At 36.5% G+C, this 24,224-nt stretch overlaps 1 protein-coding gene across 1 annotated transcript in view; it reads right to left on the bottom strand.

The window, feature by feature from the left end:
* Positions 1 to 24,224, bottom strand: part of CDH8 (cadherin 8) — a 527,584-nt gene that overhangs the window by 114,916 nt on the left and 388,444 nt on the right. The window contains exon 9 of the mRNA XM_069085836.1: positions 1,495 to 1,616. Coding sequence (XP_068941937.1) covers positions 1,495 to 1,616 — 122 coding nt within the window. The remainder of the gene's footprint in view (positions 1 to 1,494; positions 1,617 to 24,224) is intronic.

Below are 24,224 nucleotides of genomic sequence, written 5' to 3'. Positions count from 1 at the left end.
CTTTTTTCCTGGAAGGTCAAGACAATGATCTTTTTAATAGTTAAACAATGCATAAAGCTACAGTATAACTTTGAAGTTATAAAGAAAAAACAAATCTGCCTTGTCAGGTACCTGCTTTGGCAAATAGTAAGTTTAATTCCTAACACCCACATGAGGCACAAGAATAGTTAGATTAACAACTCTAGTGTCATACTGTCAGCTGCTGTTTATTTAAATTAAAATGTCACCATCCAGAAATAAATGAGGAAGTTGAAAAACGGTAAATTTCAAAAACATACAGTACATTGGCAGCTTAGTAAAAATGATATTACATACTTGTTTCTGTTGAACTTAACATTGGCCTATTTCCATTTTAACATGTAGCAAGATTTTGCCCTCCTCCCCCCCATCATTTCTACATATACTCCTATGAAGCAAAAAAATGGACATAAAGTATATAAAGCATTTTGCAAGCCTAAAAGGCTATGTAACTGTCAGCTATTATTAACTGAAAATAGGAATTATTTTAATTATTATCAAATTCTTTTTCTTATTAGCTAGACTTCCGTGTGGATGCTCCCTCTACTGAAACAAATCACAGCTCTTCTCAACCTTGATAATTGATTTCAAGAGGTTCTGTATCCCACCAAATTCACCACCAGTGATGAATATCTACTCCCTTAGCTACCTGACCCTTGGCCAACAGATACATAGTCTATTGAAAGGCCTGTAGTCAAAGCCTTTGTGGTATCTGCCAGAGAATGCCCTCTATTGAAGAAGCCTTCAAGAGCTAATCTCTCTGCCATAATGAGTTGAACTTTTGTTTGGGAAAATGTATGAATGAGCAATGATATACATTGGTAGCAGGAGTCTCACAATCAACGATATTGGAGCTCCATGGAAGTCAATAATCTTATATTATTACTAATTACTATTACAATACACTATATATTACTAAGAAAAGAAAATTCCCCCCCCCACACACACACAGTTCATACTAATTTGGTGACTAAAATTTGCTTATCTTATGTTTATCAACTCTACTTAATTTGGAGGCATCTTATACATTTTTCTCACATATCTTCTTTTAAACTACTTTGTTTTGGCTTGAACATTCCTCGTCAGTATAATAGCTTAGGCATTGATATAATCAACAAGTCTCAATTTCGCGTTTTTCCTCTTTTCCCCTTATCCTGTAAGGTCAAAAAGCTTTTCTACCCTAACCTGAAACCCACAAATTTTGGGTTTTTTTTTTTGTTTGTCCCAAACCCTTTTTTTTTCCCAAAAGATATCTCTAATATGCTACTCTACTTTTGAAGCCAATTTGGCCATCTTGATTCTAACATCAGTAGGACGAGCTGACACACATGAGAATAAGTACAACCTCTGTATCTCTAACGGACTAGACATATTCACTAACTGCTTTGCTAACACATATGTTAAAAACATGGGCTAGTAAATCATGAGACAGTGGTATAAAAACAAATGCAGGATTAACAACATGGAGATATTTACTTGGCCAGGCTTTCCATTCTCACATAAAAATGCCTCATATTCGGATGCGAATTCGGGGGCGTTGTCATTGACATCCAGCACTTTAATAGCAACAGGTACTCGAGATATTTGACTGTGGTTCCCTATGGGAAGGAAAAAATAACAAGCGTTGAGTGTATTTTACTTTATTTTACCTTAAACACAAAATTTAATGGACTTAAAAGACTGTCTCCTTTAAATCAAGATTTGTGTGTGTGTGTGTGAGTGTGTGTGTATGATATTCTAAAATGGGACACTTTTGTCATAGCATCTGAGCATTCAACAAATAAAATCAGCAAGTGATCAATCATCAAAAAGGAGAATGCATCTTTCTTAAGTAATCCTTGTAAGATATTTACTTGATGACGACCTTCCTGGACTAAATTAGAAGACTTTTTTTTTTTTTTTCTCTCTGATGTATCAGGCTTTGTTTTATTGATAAAGTGCATTATACACAAGGGTAGGGATGCTGTAAACAACCAGGATTGATTTCTTTGTTTATCTTTGGCAAAATACAGTACATTTTAATCTATCAGTTGCTCTGACTACCCATATATTATGTTCAACATTAAAAAAGACGATGGGTAGCTCAGACCAAATTGTACAAGATAAAGGGTGGGTTTAGAAAAAAGCACAATAAAACAATATTGGCAATTTTTCTAGCACTCCATTCCATTGATATTTGATGGACCCCTGTGAAATTGACCCCTGCCACTTTCTTGATAAAAATTAACCCAGATAATCATTAATAAAAGTATTCATCACTGAATTAGATGGTGCAGTGGATCATAGTTCAAATCTGGTCACAGATACTAGATCTGTGAACCTGGGCAAGTCACTTAAACCTCCCAGGATTATTGTGGAAAAAAAATTAGATAATAACTATAAAGTGCTTAATGGCACATTAGTAAGTGTTATGTTTGCTATAATTAATAATAATAATAACAATAGTAACTTATATGTGCAATTTGAATTACTGAGACTTCCACACATGGCTCTTTATATAAAATATATTTTCTGCTTATTTTCAGTCATTTTAATTGCTAAGATGATTGATAAATTTTTGAATATTAGGGTATATGATCATCCCACTTTTTTAATGCAATGCCATTTACCTCTTTCTCCACAGGGTAATGATCTTGTGATCTTTTGTGAATTATATACAATGCTTTGGAGATAGCTGACTGTTTATTTGCCTTTTTATTTGCATGATACTGAATATTAATAAGGAAACCAAATGAGAAGAAATATGTGGTTTGGGAATGTATTTCAAAATTCTGACCTTTCCTTATAATGTTGGTAAAATCTAGATCATTACAACCATCAAGCATTTTTTCTTTTAGAAAATACTTCCTCATGCTAAGTAGTGTGTATTCTAAATGTCATGGTCAGACACACACAGGCTACACATACATCTTATTTCTCTTTCTAATCTCTTCCTAAAGGTGGTCTCTCTTGCTCCAAGACTTTACTTTTAATGTTTCAACGAGGGCTTTCCGTGTCATTCCTACACACATCCATTTATATCTTGTTTTTTTAACCATATTCAATATCTTCTTTACTCATAAATACGTTCTTCAAATTAGCAGTTCATTCTTACTTAAATGTCTCTTTACTTGACCTTCTTAGTATGTTATGTTGCTTTCTTACTTGCCTCTCCCTTTCAATTTCAAAATTATTAAATGTTTTGCTATGATTACTATACTACATATGTGTATATGTGCGCATTTGTTTTAAAGCAATAGGGGTTAAGTGGCTTGTTCATCTCGTAAGTGTTTGAGGCTGTATTTGAACCCTGGTCCTACTGACTCCAGGGCCAGTGCTCTATCCACTGTGCCACCTAGATGCCATTTAATATAGCTTTTAAAATAAATTAATTAGTATGTTTTAATGAATGTCTGTTATAAGGCTAGAAGCCTTTTTTTGTTTTTGTTTTTAAGCAATCAGGGTTAAGTAACTTGCTCAAGGTTACACGGCCAGTTTTTTCTGGGTATGGTGCTAAGTGTCTGAGCCCTGATTTGATCCCCAGGTCATCCCAACACTGGAGCAGGTGCTCTTACTCCCTGAGCCACCTGGCCGCCCCTAGAAGCCTTTTTTTAGGCCCCTGAAATCTATCTTTAACTTCCTACAACATAACTCATATCCCTGCCTATGTATTCAACACTTACTCAATCTATATGTATTTGCCAAGCCCTTAACACATGCAGAGAGAACTCTGTATTATGTTGCTGAAGGTCATATAATGATTAATAAGACATGATCTCTGATATCAGGGGGCTTCTAGTCCATCCAGGGAGAAGCCTGGCACTCAAATAACTATATTATAAAATAAAGTATGATAAGTGCCTAAGAGAGGAAGAAATGTTATTCAAGAGTTCCGAGGAAGAAAAAAAAAAGTCTGAGGGGAGAGATCAGAAAAATCATCGTGGAGGTGAATATTAAAATTTAATACTTAGATTGAAAAAATACCCTAAACTGAAAGCATTAAAAATGGTTTAGCCTCTTAACATTTCTAACTTTTATTAATTAGATGATGTTTTTCCTCAAGATCAAGCTATTCCTTTGACTTGTGATATTCTGCTTGCTTGTTTTGGGGTTTTTTTTGAGGGGGTGAGGGGAAGCAAAGCACTTGGGATTAAGTGACTTGCCCAAGGTCACACAGATAGTACGTGTCAAGTGTCTGAGGCTGGATTTGAACTCAGGTCCTCCTGACTCCAGGGTCCATGCTCCATTCACTGTGCCACCTAGTTGCCCCAACTTGTGATATTCTGAACACCTTATTACTAATCATACCTTTCTTGGTGATGCAGTAGATAAAACACTGGACACAGTTAAGAAGATCTGAGTTCACATCTTGCCTCAGACTTTTACTATTTGTGTGACCCTGGTAAGTCATTTAACCGCTATTATTCTCAGTTTACTGAACTGTAAAATGCATATAACAATACCTCATACAATCAACTGAGATATAATTGTAAAGTTTTTTGCCTATCTTAAAGTGCTATATAAAATGCTAGCCATTTTTATTATCATAAAGTGTATCACATCCACAACTGTTCCTTTCCATTCCTGTTGCTACCATCCTAGTAGGACATTTTACTTACTATGCCTAGATTCTTTTTAAAATCCCCTAATCGGGTAGCTTTCCTGGTCCCTAGGAGAGTTAAACATTTCAGTTTCAGATCTGAAACCAGGACGGAGAGGTCTTGATTGGTGAACAAATAAGTACACACTCAACTGGCCCACCATATCTAGCAGGCTGCAGACTATGCTATCTTTTTATTCACACTGTATGTTAACCCCAATTCCCTCACTTTACAGGTAGTATAACCAAAGCTAGACCCAGAACCAAGACTAGATGTTTCTTAATGTGCAATTTTTGTGCTTCCCACTTTACCTTCTCTCATTTAAGCTACAGCCATTAAGCCAATAAAGTTTCAAGAAGGATCACTCCCTTTTCTACATGCCTGGGACCTAGTTAATAGCATTTAAATATGCTATCAATTATTTGGATGAGTCACATGAATAGGAAGAAGAAATAGCTGGAAAATGATGTGAACTGCTAGAGGTCCTCAAGGAAAAATGGAATGGGGCACATTATAACACAATAAGCTTCTGGTCAACATAAGTTTGAGTGGAAGCTGAGTATCAGAAATATCTATTCATACCTTAGAGTGAGAGGTTGCACCTGGTCACCAAGCTTTGAGATTCTATGACTTTATACTTTAAATTTAATGGGACAAATTAGTACTTTTAGCATGTAAGCATGACTATTAATCAATCAGTAAGCATTTATGACTAGTTTGTTCTAGGCTTTATGCCTGAAGATAACAGACAAAAATGAAGCTGTTCCTGTCTTCAAGACAACTCCAATCTAGCCAAAGCTTGCCATTTGCACATGCATAGATAATATAACAACTGAAAAAAGATAGTTTTAGAGCAAAAGTGCTAACACCTGAGGAGATGAGAAGAGGTTCACAGTAGAAGGTGGTAGTAAGCTAAACATTGAAGGAATCTAGGGAGGTGATAATAGTGCATTCCTGGTATTCGAAACAGCAAACTCATGAAAGGCCCTGTGGGATGGAATACCATGGATGAAGAAAAGTAAGAAAGCCACTTTGAAAGCTATGTCTCTCTTTATCAGTTTTCTCATATGTAAAATGAGTATAATAATGGATTCTGCCTCACAGTAGTTTTTGCAAGAATAAAATCAGATATTTGTAAAGTGCTTTGCATATCTTAAGGCCTTATATGAATGCTAGTTATTTTTGTTATTTCAACTAGAAGACTTTTTACCCATTAATATGCTCTGATTCTATGACCAAAGGAAGATAGCAGGAACAGAAGGAAAAAAACAAAAAAAACTCTACTTCATAATGTATTATACTGTAGTCCTAGAAGGAAGAAAAGTTCAAGGATGGAGGTATTTCATTCTAAAGAAAACAAGAGGAATATGAACCAGACATTGGCCAGCTACTTGGTTCATTTCCAATTTAATCCATGCTATGCACCTTTTTTTCTAATCCCACCTTCTGCAGAAGGCTTTCCACCTTCTTTTAGAGTGGCTAGAGTCTTCCCCTCTCAGATTACAATATACATTTGTGTATGCTCAGTCACTTACATTATCTCCTTCATTAGAATGTAAGCCCCTTAGGGCAGGGACAGTTTTTCTTTTCAATGTGTTCCCAGAGCTTAGCACTGTGCCAGACACATTGTGAATAATTAATAAATGCTCGTTAACTGACTGACTCCCTTACAGACCTTTTCTATCTCTTTCCTTAAACAATTATTTTTTTTTCTTCTAGTACATTTACCAGGAAGAGTTGCATTAATTATTTGCATCCTAACAAGGGCCTGGCACATTATAGGTATTTAATAAGTGTTTATTGAATTGAATTGTTGTAATGATAATGGGATTTGAATATCTTCCATACCCCTTGTATTGGCAAGCAAACAGGTACTTAGCACTTAGTTTCAAGTTGATAATTGTGTCAAGTATTAAGACCCAGAACTTGTGAATCTCATAGTGGGATGAACTTGCTGACTTAACAGGAAGGGGTGGGGCAGGGAGGAGCTAATACCATATATAAGGAGAGGCCCAGTCTGGAAAGGGAAGAGATTTGGAGAAGAGAATTTATGGTGGCAGAACTTCTTCTGAGAACTTCTGAATTTCTGCTGAGAACTGCCAGGAACGGGAACTGCTGGGAGCCAGAATTGCTGGGAGGCTGAGCAGGTACCATGAATGAAGAGAGGAGGATCCTTCCTTGAGAGAGTGAGTGAGGAGAGGAGAATCTTTGCCTGAAGGATCCTGTTGTGTTTTGAAGGCTTGGGAATGTGGGTGTTCACTGCATTAATTATGTGTACCAACTTCTTGGTTACTGTAATGACTTTGACCTTCTAGTTTGGGGACTCAGTTTTCTGGTATATGAATAAAGGCTTTGGTTCTGTCCTCCATGTGGAAAGCCTGTTACATTTTGTGATTTACAACTATTCCTAAACACTGTGGGCATTGTGAATATTTCATTGGTGTTACAATTGTATCTAAACCTATTTAGCAAGGAAGACTCCAAAGTTTCTTGTGATTTTTCATTCTTTGAAAGTTCTTTATTTTTTGTTCTACATGCTAATGACAACAAGGTTCATCATCCTGAATCAAATAACCCAACACAGGAATATGGACTGGGAGTCCAGCTTTCAGCCTCTCTCCTATTCATTAAAAGCCTAATGAATGTATGATCAAACCCTTTGTTTGAAGAAATGAGACCTGGTTTGGGGTCTTAGTTCAGTTTCTTATTATTTGTATAATCTTGAGAAAGCCACCTTGCTTTGATAACACTGTGTCCTCTGCTCTAAAAGAAAAAAATATATACTTTGTCCTTTCCAGATCACAGAGTAGTGGTGTTTTGCTTGACTACAAGAAGTTTAACCAGCATTTTTTTTATACAAATAATGTTTAAGGGAAATATTTTTTATTAATTAAAATAATTTCATTTACAAATTAGTAAAATCCATTGTGGTTACAAAACTTTAAAAACTGAAACTTGTTATTGTTATACCCATTCCTTTGGAGTTTACTGAATTGGTGTCCTCTGTGTAATTATTCACTACTGGGGGCTCTGTTTTCTTCCCTCTAATCTACTGTTGTAACCTGGGACTATAAGGATATATATAGTTTTAGTCAATAAAAGAACCTAAATTTAATCTTGCTATGATTTTCATTCACAGCTCTTTTCAGGTGAAAAACTACCTGAAGGATGGATAATAGTAAACCTACAGAAATGGGGAAATGTTCTTTGAAATTTCTATGAGTCTTAAAAAGATAATGTTTTTTAGTACCTTCTCCAGATACATTTAGTATACTAAAATAGCCTCCCCAAGTCATAAAATCCCACAGTTTGAGAACTGAGAGGGATATGAAAGGCCCTCTAGTTTGACCCATATGCAAAAGGAATCCCTACTATGACAAGAGGTCATCTAGGTTTTGTTTTAAGACCTCCAAGAAAGGAGAATCCATTATCCTTGGAGGCAGTCCATTTGACTTTCACACAATGCTCATTTGTAGGATGGTTTCACTTCTCTCCCCAGATTCACCTTAATTTTGTTTCTTTGCAACTTTGTACATTGCTCCAAGGTTCTGCTCACTGGGGAGGGTGCAGAAGGGGATAGAAACTTTTATTCTTCATACACATAACAACCATTCAAAAACTTAAGGACAACTATCCTGTCTTTTCTCCTAACTCTCCAGATTCTTCTTTTGTCTTGGCTAAATATTTCCATTTCCTTCAACTTATCCACTATGTGGTGTGAAATTAAGGCCTTTCACTATCATTGTTGTCCTTCTGTCCTGTGGAGACTAGCGTGTCAATTTTATTCTTAAGGTTGTATCAAAACTGAACACAAGACTACAGATGAAAACAAGGCTAAAGTACAGTGGGGTGGTCACCTCTCTTTTCCTGGAAGCTATAGCCCTCTTAATGTAACTCCCAGTTCCTTTAGCCTAATAGTGACTTATTTCTTTACATTATCTCCCTTGACTAACTTGCTTCTTACATGTTGCATTAATGTTGTTTCCTATAAGCACCCTCTTCATTTATCCAAATTGTCTCTTTCCTAAAATGGTTGAACAATTTAGTACTTTCAGTATCATCTAACACTATATTTAATTAACATGAAGATATAGGTCCAGAGAAAGAAATGGCTTTCACAGCATTACTCAGTTAATAATGTGTTTGTCAGAATGAGAATTGAGTTCCTTTGACTCTGTTCTTGGATTAAGCAATGAGATACAAGCAGATAGAATAACTCATCTGATGTCTGCAAATCATGGAATGCACCAGATCATCTTTTTTTTTCTTTTCCTACCCTCTAGTACTTCACCCCCCAAGCATCCTTTGGTTGTAAGAATTAGCTGATATTCCCCTATGAACATTCTATCTGTGCATGTGCCATAAATGGCCTTCAAAACTACCACTTGATGGGATAGAAAACTGAAACAGAAATCATCAGCCCAAAACATTCTGAGCAATCTTCCTTCCCTTTATCTCCACTGGATAAACACACAAACAATGAATACAGTGTCTTATCAGGATTCTCAGCACAAGTGTCATATTTAAACACTAAAGATTTACTTTTATCTAAATTAATAAAATGACGGGCAGTTCACATTTTAAAGACATTACAGAGCAGTGTAATTAATTAGATAAGCTTCTAAAGAAATTATTCATGTCCTTTGTGACTGCCCCCCAAATGTTTGTCTTTCATCTGAAAGACAAATATTAAACATAAAGATATTATAATTAGAAACTTGATGAGAATTCATTAAAAAATTAATTTTCTCAACTCAAAAGATGGGACAAACAGGGTTAGAAATCAAGCTTGGGGAAACCCACTTTAGAAGACTGAAAAATTGCACACATATTAATATATATTGTATATATGTATATATACATACATGGTATGCATATACATATATGTATGTGTACTCATAGACCAATAACATATGATAACATTCTCTCTCTGTCTCTCTCCTTTTCCAACACACCTACAAACATACACACACACAATATATTTTCTTCTTCAATGAAGTGAATTCTTCTTTTTAATTTATGAATTCTCATAAATTGTGAATACAATTTATGAGGCCTTAAGGCTGTGGGATTTAACCCTCCCACTTGCCCATCACCCCTCTCTCATGCACCTCACCCCAGAAATTGTCCAGCAACTTACCTCCTTTTAATCAAATGTAGTCAAACAACCCTTAGTCTTTATTGTCTAAATTTGGTTCTAATTGGATTCCATGGATTTCTGTTAAATAGCCACGTTCTTCAGTCTGGCTGGGGGGAGGTGGGGGGAATTTGACAGACTTGAATATACTGGCAGGGCTTGATAAATAATTCTTGAGACTTCCACAAGCAGAAGGATAGAAGCTATGAGCACTAAATTACAGTCAACAGGGGAATGCAAAATATGTGAATTTATAATTGAATAGGGGATGAAGAGAACAGTGGAAGTTTATAAAGCAGGAAAATGTGAACCGAATAAATGAAAGACAAGACACAAGAAAACAAGAAAAAAAAAACCTTCCCCTCCCCAAAACAGCAGGAATATTGGGAAACATGAAATTGGGTAATGAATTAAGGCCCTTCTGTTGACTCTAGGGTAGGAAAGAGATTTCTGGTTTTGCAATCAAACCTTGGGTTTGAATTTCACCTCTGATACTTGGAAGTTTCATGATATGGGGCTAGTTTTGCAGCCCCTGTTTCTTCCTCTTTAAAACAGAGGTAATACTTGCATAGCATACTTCAAGTTGTTGAAAAGAAACTGTTTTGTGAACCTTAAATAGCTGAATAAATGAAAGTTATTATTATCTTTTGAAGACATTATCCCCCCAGGGCTTTTGTTCATTTTTGGATCATTAGGGATTCATGCAGTGGAATATAGTGCTAGATCTTGAGTCAGAGGATCTAAATTTGAATTCCCTCTTTAATATTGCTTTATTAACTGTGTGACCTTGGATAAATCAGTTAACTTCTCTGGGCCTTTTTTCATTTATAAAATAAAGGGGTTGAACTAGAGGACCACAAAAATCACTTTGAGTTCTAAGCTCTGACCTGTTGCCATCTATCAGTATATGGTGAAATGGAAAAAAAAGCAATAGAGAGTTGGAATTTGAAAAAAAAAGGACATTTTGTGGAGTAGAATCACTAATGAGGATGCCTTTGGGGATCCTTCTTTTAATAAAAACTTTTTCTTATTTACATGTGAACATTCCCAAGCTGCACATCATCTAAACAGTTTAGTTGCAGCAACAAAGGGAATTTTACTAGCTTTTGTTCTTAATACAAAGGGAGTATCATTAAAAAAAAAAAAAAGATATATTATTCTTCATCCTACAAGAACCTTGTAATATCTGTATATGTTTATGAGGGGAGGAATCAATAAAAATTCACTGATCAAGAATCACTTACTAATCTAATTAAGAAATAGATATCCAGGGGCTAGATGGCCCAGTGAATAGAGTACCGGTCCTGGAGTCAGGACGACCTGAGTTCAAATTTGACCTCAGACACTTAACACAAAAACTAGCTGTGTGACTTTGGGCAAGTCACTTAACCCCAACTGCACTCCAAAAACAAACAAACAAAAAAAAGAAATAGATATCCAAAAAATATATAGTTCATCCTGTATGTGGATAAGAATCTTCTCTATGACAACCCTGTCAGTAAGTCAGACAATGGCCAGAGATGATAAACTTATCATTTCCTCCCCCAGAGAGTTTGAATTTTTGGAAATACTTTCCTTATATTAAGAGAATTTGTGACTTCTACCCATTGTTCCTGGTTCTGCCCTCTGAAACCAAACACAAAAAATCTAATCACTTTTCTACCTAAAAGTCCTTGAAATGCTTGTAGTCATAACCTTGGTCACTCTATACACTGAGCTCTAACAGCAAGCACCCTAGCATGCCCAAGAAGGCTGCTAGGCCAGGTTCTTTGGTTTGCTTTTCTGAAGGAAAACAACTCAAAAGGGGTTAATAGTCTTACTTTAATCAAACATATATATCTTTCACTTAGTTTGGGGAAAAAAGTCAACACCCTAAACTTCAGAAAATACGAACAGAAATTACAAGCAGACAAAAAATAGAAAGTAATGCAATTCAACAGACCAACAGACAGGGCTTCTAGATATCTGACCATTACATACATATATAGTTAGTTATCAGAGAGGAGAAGCACCAACATCTGGATTTTCAAACCCGGGGGGCACAATGGCTGCCCAGCATCCCATCTGGCCAAATCACATGACTCCTCTCATAAGTGAGCCCCAAAGCAAAACCTCACTTCAGTGTATGTATCACCTTCTCCAGGGTCAAAGGACATCTCAACCTTCATGACCCACTCCCTAATTACAAAGTAACAAAAGATGTGGACCTTCCTGAAAAACAAGCCTCCTCTAAGAAAGCTTCTCCTGTTGGGCTCCAGGTGAGGCCCATTAAGGGGCAGGGAATATCCTCAAATTTTCTCACCATTATCTAAACCTGTCTTAATACTGCTCACTAGCACATTAACCATTTTGCCTGCCATAATACTTCTGCCACATCGAGTTTACAATCCTTGAGAACCTTCTAGGTTTTTAGATTTACATATTTAAAATAGTTTTAAAAGCTCTCAAGAGGATTGCCCTTAACGAAGGACCATACCAGTTTAAGACTCTCTCTCTCTCTCTCTCTCTCTCTCTCTCTCTCTCTCTCTCTCTCTCTCTGCTGTCTCTCTCTGTCTCTCTCTTCTCTCTCTCTCTCATTGATTACACATTAAAACAAGCTATCTGAGTTGTGCTATTGTTGCTGTTGTTTTAATATGATATATTTAAATTAAATGAATCTCAGAAGATGTCCAGTTCTGTGTTAAAATTTACTCTTAACTTCTATGATTTAACCACCCACTCATGATAAATATATGTGTTCAGTAGACTCTCAATTTAAATCTTATCATCAGATCAACAGAATGCAAAAGGTCAGTGAAATATAACCTATGTGTATCTATTTGTACAGTATATCATTTGGAGGGCATGATCTTAAAACCACATAAGCCTTTCAATAATATGTTCTACTTCCCAGCCCATCCCCCATGCACAGAAATCCACAGGCTAATATAAATTCAAATATGATGGTGTCAGAAAAAGGGTTTCATAATTGCATTAAGATGGCACATTGTAGCAATGGAATTCATATCTTAAATATTGCAATCATTTGTCTTTTAATATCTGGAGTAGCTTTCATATCTCCATTTTTTAAAAATCACATTTTGATACTGTATTTCCATTAATTTCCCAGTAATTAAGTCATGAATTATATTGCTTTTTGCTTACTCAATGGTACTACTTGAGTTTACTGTGTTATTACCTTGAATCCTCTGTGAATTGGAAGAGCCATGTGGTCAATGCCCTTCAGAATTGCTGAATAGTAATTAAGGGGATATGGTCCTCAGCAAAGGCTCTGACTGCAAAGGCAGGAAGACTCCTGGACCCAGCTCTCCTCTATTCTACACTTTGGCCACAGTGAGTTTTATATCCATTGTGACATGTAACCAAGCTATATGTGTCACACCAATGTAAGTAAACAAATACATTATTCAGGATAAATGACTAGCATTGTGGTTTGAACTGATTATACACCAACCTACAGCCTCGATGTGGAGCTGTTGACAATAAAAATGATGATATTTCACCCACAGCTTCTAATATTAAGTACTTAGAATATATATGAATGTAAAGAGATCTGCATATTCTCATCCATATATCATCACTCCCTCCATCTGCATTGTGATCTGGACAACCATCTGCCCATCCATGTATTAGTGAAAGGTAAATACTGACAGAATATTATGAGTTGTTGAAATCCGATTTAAAAAATAAATTAGTCCTATAAATGCAAACTTATGAGCAATGTAAGACAATCTGTTGTGTTAAATTTTTAATGAAGCCACTGAGGTGATGGCTAAGAGGCTGCTGTAAAATAGTGTCTGCACTAGAGAAGTGCTATGAGATGCCTTTGTAGTGCTTAACCACTGTGCGTCCCAGTCCTGAAGTTAAGCTCTCAGTCATAGTGTTCCCTTTAACAAAATACTTTCCTTCAGGCAACCCTGTTCCTGGTAGTATAAAAGCATTTTTGATGTCCCTTTACTTATGAGGAACTTAAAGCAAAGACAAGAGGAATGATGTACTTGAGATCAGAGTTGGTAGGAAACAAGGTTAAAATTTAAATTTGTATTAGGAGATGTAATGAAGACATGGAGCCAGAGGGCCTGTCTGCAACTCCTAAGTCTGACTTACTACCTTTTTGACCCTGAGCAAGTCACATAACCTCCATAGGCTTCAGTTCCTTTATCTATAAAAGATTCAATTGTTTTAATCATGTCTTACTCTTTGTGACCCCATTTGGTTTTTTTGGCAAAGATAATGGAGTGGTTTGCCATTTCCTTCTCTAACTCATTTTGCAGAATAGTAAAGTGAGGTAAACAGAGTTAAGTAACTTGCCCAGGGTCACACAGATAGTAAGTGTCTGAGGCTGGATTGTCTCAGGTCCTCCTGACTCTAAGCTAGAATTATATCCACTGTGCCACCTAGTTGCCCATCTATCAAAGGATATTGGATTCAATGACTTCTGAAGTCCCTTCCAGCTGCGTGGATGGCTATCTGTCATTTATAGATGCTATCCAGTGGATGCAGCATCCATTCAGCTATATCTCTCTGCTTCTCATTACCAGCAATGTTCCAGCAATGAGGATTTCTCCTGACAAAGAATGTTAGAATTAGAAGGGACTTAAAAAGCTGTGTCCTTCAGTTTCATCATTACATACACAAGGAACCTGAAACCCAAAGAGAGTAATGAACTGTCCCAAGGTTATACACCTGGTTATCAATTGATTAATCAATAAAAATTATTATGTGCCTACTATAGGCCAACCACTGGCTGAGTGCTGGGCATACCAAAAAGTCGAAAGACAGTCTTTACCCTCAAGGAACCTAGCATCTAATGGAGGAGATAACATGCAAAGAAAAATATACAAGGCAAGTTGTATATAGGATAATTAGCAATTATATATTATAATTAGCAGAAGGAAGGTGCTGTATTGTCACTCTACTCTCCATCTACTACTCTGCCTAGTTTCAACTCCACAAAACAAGATATCCCTCCTGGAACAAGATCAATACCTCTAATCTCATTGTCATGCTGGTAACTTAAACCTGGACTGACACTACCTCCCTCGGCATTTTATTCCTTCTGATTAGGAGGCTGGAGTCGGGAGTACCAAACTCCTCCCAGTACCTTCCTTTATAGAAGGCAGAAACTTGACTTTTTGGTTCACTCCATTCTGTGTCTGCTGTTTCAACTCTACCAAATAAGATGGCCCTGAGCTAGGTACGTTCTGGTGCCCCCTCCCCTTCCCTGCTTACTTTTATGTGCTGTCTCCCTCCCATTAGATTGTAAGCTCCTTGAGATTCAGAGTGGGTTGGGTTTAATACTTGGCCTTTGAGAAATTAAACAAGTCAATAAACCCCAAATTAACTAGGTAGCTTTGGGCCATCAAAATTTACCTTCCTTTGGGCAGAACACCCTCAGGTAAGGGGATGGAAGGGAGTTAAGGGGAGAGTCAAGTTGGGTTGCCCAATTGGAAGTGACCAGATAGTATACACCAGGCTTCTGTTATCAAGGATTTACATTTTAATGGAAAGAGAAGAAAACATACACAAATAACATGTGATTCAAGAGAAAGTAAGAGTTAAAAAAAAAAAGGTACACATTTTTTTTTTTCTCCTGAAAAATCTCTATATGGGGAAGTTACTTTCAAGTAGGGAAGAGGAAGGAATAAACATTTCTATTGTGCCTACTATTTCCCAGGCACTATGCTATAAGTGTTTTTTTTTTTTTTAAGCAAATATCATTTCCTTTGATCCTCACAACTCAGTAAAGAGGGCGCTATACTTATCTTTCTTTAAAAGTTGAGGAAACTGAGGGAAACAAAGGTAAAGTGACTTGTCCAAGGTAACTTGGGTAGTAAGTATCTGATGCCAAATTTGAACTCAGGTCACCTTGATTGCAGGCACGTCAAACTATCTACTATGCCACTATTGCCTAGGGGAGAGGTTGGGGCAAGATGGGGCTGTAGAATTCGAGAAGCACAGGACTAGCTTCCTACAGTCAGTGCTACATGATTTGGGGCCTTCTTAAAGGAATATAGAAATTTCAACAGATCAGAGGAGGCTAAACAGCATAGTCTATTTTGACCAGAACATATTTTGCTTAAAGGAAAATGCTGCAAGATAAAGCTGGTAATATAGAGTAGAATGAGATTGCAAAAGGCCCTGAATGCCAGAATGAAGAGATTTACTTTATTCATTAGGCCATGGAATGCCACGGGAAGAATTTTTGGATGAGGTTTAAGAAGATGCTGCTAGCATAGTATGACATGTATGAAGGCAGCAGTGTGGAGGGTAGATAAAAGAGAAAACATAATGGAAGAAGAAAGACCGGTTAAACGTAATTATAATAGCCTCCAAGAGAAGGGATGAAGGGCTTTATTTCAAAAGGATTTCCTGTGATGGGAAGGTTAATAAACTGATTTCAAACATACTAAATCTATCATGTAAACTAACAATATAGAACAATAGTAATGCTATTTGTGTGTCATGCAAATTTGGAAATATTATGAGAAAGTGAGAGAATACAGGCCAATATCTGAATCATAAATGATACTAGGAAAGCAATTTCAAGTAATGATGAAAAATAGAGCTTGATGTCAGAAATTAGTATTCTGTTCCTAAGTTAGGGTGGACTGTCCAATAATGCATTTAACTTCTAGCAATGCTTCTGTTCCTAGAAAGTAATGCCGGAAATGCAGATAAAAAGGAAGCCCCCTTAATGAATCCAGAGAGGAAGTGATTTAAATATTATATACTCTCCAGAGAAGTCCTTCCTAACATTGTTTGTGTCATGGAGCCTTTGCCTATTTGGTGAAGATTATGCACCCTTTCTCAAAATTATGTTTTTAAGTTGATAATATAAATATATAGGGTTAAGGGGAAATCAATTATTAAAATCCATCTATGACTTCACATAAACAGATGTATACAAAAGAGTCTTCTCCAAGATAAACATCACCAGTTCCTCCAGCTGATCCTTGTAAGAGAAGAAAATAAGGCCCTTTGACATCATGTCTGCCTCTGTCTGGCCGCTCAATGGCTTTAAATGGTGGAACCTAGCACTGATTACAGTACCTCCAATCTCGTGTGACCAGAGCATAGTAAAGATGGGCTATTACTATCTTATTTCAGGATATTATCACTCTTTTTAAGACCATATTATCTTCTTGGCATGCCATATCACAATGTTGACTCATTCTGAGTTTGAAGACCATTAAAACAAATAAACAAAATAAGCTTTACTTTTTTTCCAGATAAACTGTTGACTAAACATGCTTGCAACCATCTAATAACTTTGAAACTGATTATTTGAACCCAGGTGGAAGGCTTTGTATGTGTCCTTAACTTACCATATTTGTGATAGATTTGTGGTAATGGATCAACAAAAGAAACAAATGTGGTTTTATTAATGGTAGTATAGAAGATATCATTGCCATTGTGCTTAAAGCTTCATTCTAATGATCACTGGACTTTTCCATTTTACTTGTAGCTGAAACGTTCCATGTGTATTGCTTCCGCCTATCAGAATGTGAGTTCCTTGAGGGTGGCACTGACTTACTTTTATGTTAGGAGAATAGAAAACCCTGTAGAGAGATTGAAATTTATATTCAAGGGCACAAAGGCAAATGCATTCTTGCAGATATAATTTTAAAATAACTCACTTACTGACATAAAGGCTTTCTAGTGTATGAGGGGAATAAGTGAATAGTAAATGTTGGTTTTTCTTTCTTTTTTTCTTTCTTTTTTACATTATTCTTTAGGTTAAAATAATCAGCCTGAGGGAATGGTTCACAATATTCTTCCTCTACTCTAAGAGAATCAGCTGAGGGAGTGGTTATTAATGGCAAAGAGTTTAGCAACAGAGTCATTAGGGTGCTGGATTTGAGCAAAGAACACCTGAGATTGAATCTTGACTCCAAATACTTTCTAGTTCTGTGACCCGGTCTAACTCACTGAGCTTTTCTCATGCTCAGTTTCCTCATCTGTACAATTGGGATAATAATAGCACCCTAACTCACAAGATTGCTGTGAGCTAAGGATGACATAACGTAGTGTGTTCATTTGTTCATCCTTCGTTTTCAAAGAAGACCAACAACTTGTGCCTGAAATGGACTTAAGTGAGGCAGAATTGCACAAAGTCAAAGTCATTCTCACTCCCTCTTCCAGAGTCACAGATGTTCAGTGTCAAGACAGAAGTCAGGACAACTTGTGATACATATAAAATGCTTTGTAAACCTGAGAAGACTACATGAATGACAGGTATACATGGTTTTTCCCCTTTTCTAAGTCAATTACTAAAAAGGTATGACTGGGGCAGCTAAGTGGCACAGTGAATAGAGCACCAACCCTGGAGTCAGGAGGACCTGAGTTCAAATCTGACACTTGACACATGTACTAGGTGTGTGGCCTTGGGCAAGTCACTTAACCCCAATTGCCTTGCCTTCCTCCTTCCAAAAAATAAAAATAAAAAGATGTGACTAATTTTATTTTAGAAATATGAGATCACTTTCCTCAGTAAAAATTGGATAGGGATATCTTTCAACATAAAAACCTGCAAGATCCAAATCCTCATATTTCAATGACGCTGCTGCTTTGTGCGTAGAAAGATGGATGGAGTTGACGGGAGAAGGGGAAAATGGCAAGTGAGGAGGGGGTCAACCTTAAGGTAGGAAGACTTGAAGTTCTGCCTTGGACACATACTAACAGTATGGCAAATCACTTAACCTCTCAATGCCCCCAGACTACTATCTAAGAGCATGAGAGAGTTTCCACACTGGGAAATACATATATCTATGAGATCACAAGTAAAAAAATAGAGTTTGCTTTTTATTGAATACCTCTTTTTTTTTCCTTTTGCCCCTCCCACACTAGCAAGAAAAAAAAATCACAACCAAAACATCTCTGAGCCTATATTTGTCTTATTAAAGAGATGTCCCTTTACATTCTCTTCATCTACTGTAAATTCAAAGTTTATTGAAATGAGACTGATTACTGCTTTGGTTCTGAAATGTATTTTGCTTGCAGCTAATGGAAAGTAGCTGATTTCCTCCTAAATACTGCACAAATGGATTTCCTTTATATTCCTCTGTATACATACATTAATACAAACATATGCACATGTGCATGTACCTAATGTTGGTACATCCATATGCATACACACATATATGTCTATATACAGTGGCTTTTCCAGACCCCAGTTCAAAGATCGCCTATAACTTTTCCCCAAAACCTTCACTGAGCCTCAGTTTCTTCAAGCGGATAAAAATGGTTAAACTGTATCTACCCGGGAGGGTGATAGTGAACAAGCCTCTTTAATAAGATTTAAAGCTTGGAAGCAGTGTGACCTATTATTATTATAGTAACCTCAACTCCAAAGAGAGAGTGGTGTGAGCTCTGCTTTTTGTAGAATGCCCAATTAATTCTTAGTTGTGATAGATCAGATTCAAATTCAAATTCAACAAATAGTGTGACCACTTAATATATTCGAGGCCCCAGGCTCAGGGACCTGGAAAACTAATTACAGCTTAGGGAGATCTAAGTTTTACCACTGAGGGCATATAGATTAAAATCTGGGGAAATGCTATGAATATTCTCAAGTGTAAAATTCTTTCTTTTTTCATTATTCACCACTTAAATTCTAAATCATATTATTAAATCAATTCAACAGAAATTTATTAACTATCTGCTGCCAGCCTTTTCCTGAGGACTAGGAGAGATGCAGAATTTGTATATGACTAGTCTATGACCTCTTGGAACTTAGAGTCTAGTAGGTGGATATAGGAAATACAGAAGTAACTGTGGTATTGCTTATATATAACAACTGCATAAGGGAAGTGGAAATAAAGAGCTAATTTAGAATCAAGATTAGAAATATACTTAGTGGGGATGGCTAGGTGGTGCAGTGAATAGAGCACTGGCCCTGGAGTCAGGAGGACCTGAGTTCAAAGCCAGCCTCAGACACTTAACACTTAACCAGCCATGTGACCTTGGGCAAGTCACCTAACCCCAATAACCCTCCAAAAATCAAAAAAAAAAAATTATATACTATATATATATACTTAGTGAATAGGCAGCTAGACAGCATAGTGAATAGACAACTATACGTGAATTCAGGAAGACATATACAAATCCCACCTCAGACACTAGCTTTAAAACCCAGGGCAAGTCATTTAAATTCTATCTGTCTTGGCTTTCTCATCTACAAAATGGCGATATTTGTAGCATCTCTCCTTCTCGTAGTTGTTATGGGATCAAATGAGAAGATGTTTGGAAAGCATTTAGCAGAATGCCTGATACATAGTAGGCACTTATTTAATGTTCTAATACTGAGGCAAGATATAGTTAGTATTTAATAATAGAATAAGTGACATAGTGAATAGAGCACTGGGCTTGAATTAGGAAGACTCCTCTTCCTGTGTTAAAATATGGCCTCAGACACTTACTAGCTGTGTGACCCTGGGCAAGTCACTTAACTCAGTTGACCTCAGTTTCCTATTCTGTAAAGTGAGCTTGAGAAAGAATTGGAAAACTACTTCAGTGTCTTTGTGAAAAAACAAAACAAAAACAAAAAAAGGGGGTCATAAAGAGTTGAAAAAAATAGCTGAAAAATGACTGAACAACAAATTATTTATGTAATGCATTAAGGTTTGCTACTATTATCTCATTAAATCCTTACAACAACACTGAAAGGTAGATTGCTATCACTTTTCATTTTGCAGATTATGAGACTGATCATTTCTAAATCAATGAAGACTTTCTAGAGGAGGCTGAAGTTTATTTGGGTTTTAGGAGGTTGTTAGGAATTCCACCTGTAAAAGAATGACATTCCACATATGAAAACTGGATAGTGAAGAGTTTGCACAGGGGATAGCAAATGACTTCCAAAGGATAATTTTCAAGATGGAAAGGCTCTCTAGAACATCAGTCCAGCCCTCTCATTTTACTGCTTAAGAGACTGAAGTCCTTCAAAGTTGAGCGATTTGCCAAAATCATAGACCTAGTACATGATAGCACACAAGATTCAAACACAGCAACGGCTCCAGATCTCACTTTCTTCCCAGTGAACCAAAGTTCAACTGTGGTATAAAGGATAGTGAAGGAAGTAGTATGAGGTACCTCTGGAAGGAAAGGAATGTGAAAGGGTTATGAAGGAGAAATTATGAGGGAACAGGATGAAAGGGCATCACTGGCTAGGTGAAGGAGGTCTGAGAGCCTCCTAAAAAGGTTGGGGAAAATCAAAAAGGCAGCTGGGTGGCTCTGTGGATAGAGCACTAGATTTGGAGTAAGGAAAACCCAAGTTCAAATCCTGCTTCAGAAATTACATATCTGTATGACCCTATTTATGTAACTCAACTACTCTCTCCCTGTAATAGTAATGGAATTTAAAGATCCCCCTGTATTGGCTTGGTTTTTTGATTGATTGTGTTAAAACCCAGAGCTTGTGAATCCCACTTGTGGGATGTTCTTGTTGATGTGAAAAGAGAGTGCTGAACTGGGAAGAATTTAGAGAGAAAGAAGAAAAGAGAGAGGCAGAAGAACATTTTGGAAGCAGCATCTTGGAGGCAGAGAGAGATGGAGAGGATTTTCAAACTGAGGGCCAGTTTGAATTGCCCAGGGCTTTTGAGAGCTGCCACCCAGAGCTGCCAAGGACTGAGGAGACATGGCTGTTATGCTGGTACTTTGTGTGTCTGTTTTGATGTTGTTTTGCCAGATTTGTTCACAGGTGAAAGACAGTCCTGTTGTTGCAGAGGTTCTGGAATCTTGATGTTGGTTCAGAGTTCCTGAGACTGTTCTGCGGACAGAGTCAATTCTGTCCACTGGTGAAGGCCAGTGCCATTGTTGCAGAAGGCTTAGAACCTTGCTGTTGGTTCAGAAGCCCTGAAGAAGGATTTTCTTGTTGTATGTTTACAGAAATCCTGGAAGAGGGTTTTGCTATTGTTTTCAGGGGTCCTAGGACTGTTCTGTAAACAGAGGATGAATTAATGAAGAGACTGGAAATGTATTTTGTGGTCTTGCTAAGCTTTGTCTCCCCAGGAACAAAGATTGCTGAGAACTTGCCTCAGGTCAAGATGAAGAAAAGACCTCTCTTTGGGTATTAAATGCTGTGCTTAAGCTTGTTGTAACTCTGAGGTAGATTCAATTGTGATCCAAGGGTGGGGAACTTTTGACTTTTTTGTGCTCTGTGATTGACCAAATGAATGTACTTTATTTATGATTGGAAACTAATCTCCATTTGCAAAGAGGGGCTTTGTGGTTGACTAAATTAATGTACAGACTAGGGGTAGAGTAGTACTTAGAAGAGGGTCTTTGGGATTGACTAAATGAATTATCATGTCGAGGGGTGGAGTAGTACTTGGAGATTATTGAATTATACTTGGTGAATGCTGTATTGAATTATGCTATGTTTTTATTTTCTCTATTCTTAATTTTTCACTGAATAAAATGGAGAGCACCTATGCTGGTATTTTGAACCTTGGGAAGTTGCCTTTGCTTGGCATTACACACCCTCAATTTCTTCATCTGAAAGATAGAGATAATAACAGCACTAAACTCAAAGGGAAGATGGTAGAATCGAAGGAAATAACTCATTAAGTACTTTGGAAACTTAAAAACACTATTTAAATGCTTGCTATTGATTTCATTATCATTAGTAGTAGTAGTAGTAGTAATGAAAATAATATTATGGGGAACTAGACTTAGAGGAAATAGAAATATGGGGTCTACCCCATACATCATTTACTATCTGCTTGATCATAGAAAAAATTTTCAATTCTGTGAACATAATACTACACTAATTATTCCTAACTTGTTGGGTTATTGGGACCTACTCTGTATACTATACTCTCTTGGGTAGTAGAGATATAAAAATGGGAAAAAAAATCAAATTTATATATATATAATCATTACACTAAACAATCTTGCATTCTACCTCGTGGATCCCCAGTTCTATGAGCTCCAGTCTACTCAATTGGAAAATAGGTATGGATTTGGACTACTCACTTAAAAGTATTATACTGAAAACCAAATAAGGTAATGAATGCAAATGTAAAGTACTTCATTCACTTTAAATTAATATATAAATATCACCTGTCACAGGACAATTCACTTTCCCTTTCTGAACCCCAATTTTTGTTATCTACAAAATACTTAAACTATCTTCCTTAGGTGGTTGGTGTGAAGAAAGTACTTTGCCACACAGGATAGAAATATTAATTCTAAGTGATAGTAGTTGAAAGGTGATATAGGTAACTACTAAATGGCCTTGAATACATGACCCAATCTGCATAAAGCAGACATTCTAGCAACATCTGAAAGTTATTAAGCTTGCAACGATTTCTTCATATCTTTTGACTTAATGCAACTCAAATATAATTTTTTCAATGGTTTCCTATTATTTCTACTCCCAATTTAAAAGGAAATAACATATGAAGTAGACAGTATCTCCAAAATTTCCTTTTTTTTCTGTGAATAACTTAGTACCCATTCATTTTTAGGTTCTTCCTGATTTTCTACCACTATAGAAATGCATTTAAATTCCAGAACTTAGCTGTCCAGTAGGTATGGGCAGTCTGAAGAACTGAGTCCCAAAACCTTTCTAAAAGGATGTTGTTATCTTCAGACTGTATTTTTTTTTTCATGAAAAGAAAGGAGAAAAAAAGAACAATAAGTTTCCTTGACTTGTTCCCTCACCATATTATCCATATTCATTTGTTAATTAACTTCATTAGCATTTTTTCTTCATTTCAAATGCGGTCTATCCAGGTGAATTTCCCATAGCAATATTAGAAAACAAACCACAGTGCTGAATTTCTGACACATGCACTTTTACTAGAAACTGTTTAATCTTTCTCAACACTAAAAGGAAATTAATTGTCTAATATATTAAAGCAATTAAACAAACCACTATAATTATTGTTATCTGCAATGATGACACTTTCATAATAGCATATTAAATCAAATTAAAATAAACTTTAAAAGAGAAGCTCTCTTAGTAACTTTGAGCTGCTTTATCAAGCCAATGGATGAGGCAACTTGCCATCCACCTGCAGAGAGGAGGTTTTCATGTTTCAGTCTCTAGAGTGGGAGATTTGGCAATGATAAATACCAGTCCTCCTTCTTCCCCTCCAACCAATAGTGATTTTATATCTCCTGAGGCTTTTAGGATGCATTTTTGCATCCAACATAATTTAATCATGACAATTGATCTTATTACAGATGTGTATTTTTCTTTGCTTTTTTCCCCTTAATTTTTAAAGAACAATAATTTGAACCTGTGTAGCACTCTAACTACATTTTATCTGTGGCAAGGCATACTGCATGCATGATCTCATTTTTGTACCCACAGTTACACAGGGAAATAGGCATCATTTTCCCCATTTACAAGAGAGGAAACTGAGGCTTAGAGGAGATAAGTGATTTACATCCAACCATTGAAAAAAAACTTCATGTGATACAGATTGTTCTAGAAGGGACCAAAGATATTAAAACTGCAACTGACTGTGGAGAGTTGC

This window comes from Petaurus breviceps, unplaced genomic scaffold (genome assembly GCF_028583685.1).
Source record: "Petaurus breviceps papuanus isolate PSGF00001 unplaced genomic scaffold, PetGlider_PUasm1.0 176, whole genome shotgun sequence".
Taxonomy (NCBI): domain Eukaryota; kingdom Metazoa; phylum Chordata; class Mammalia; order Diprotodontia; family Petauridae; genus Petaurus; species Petaurus breviceps.
This window is presented reverse-complemented; position numbering and strand designations above follow the sequence as displayed.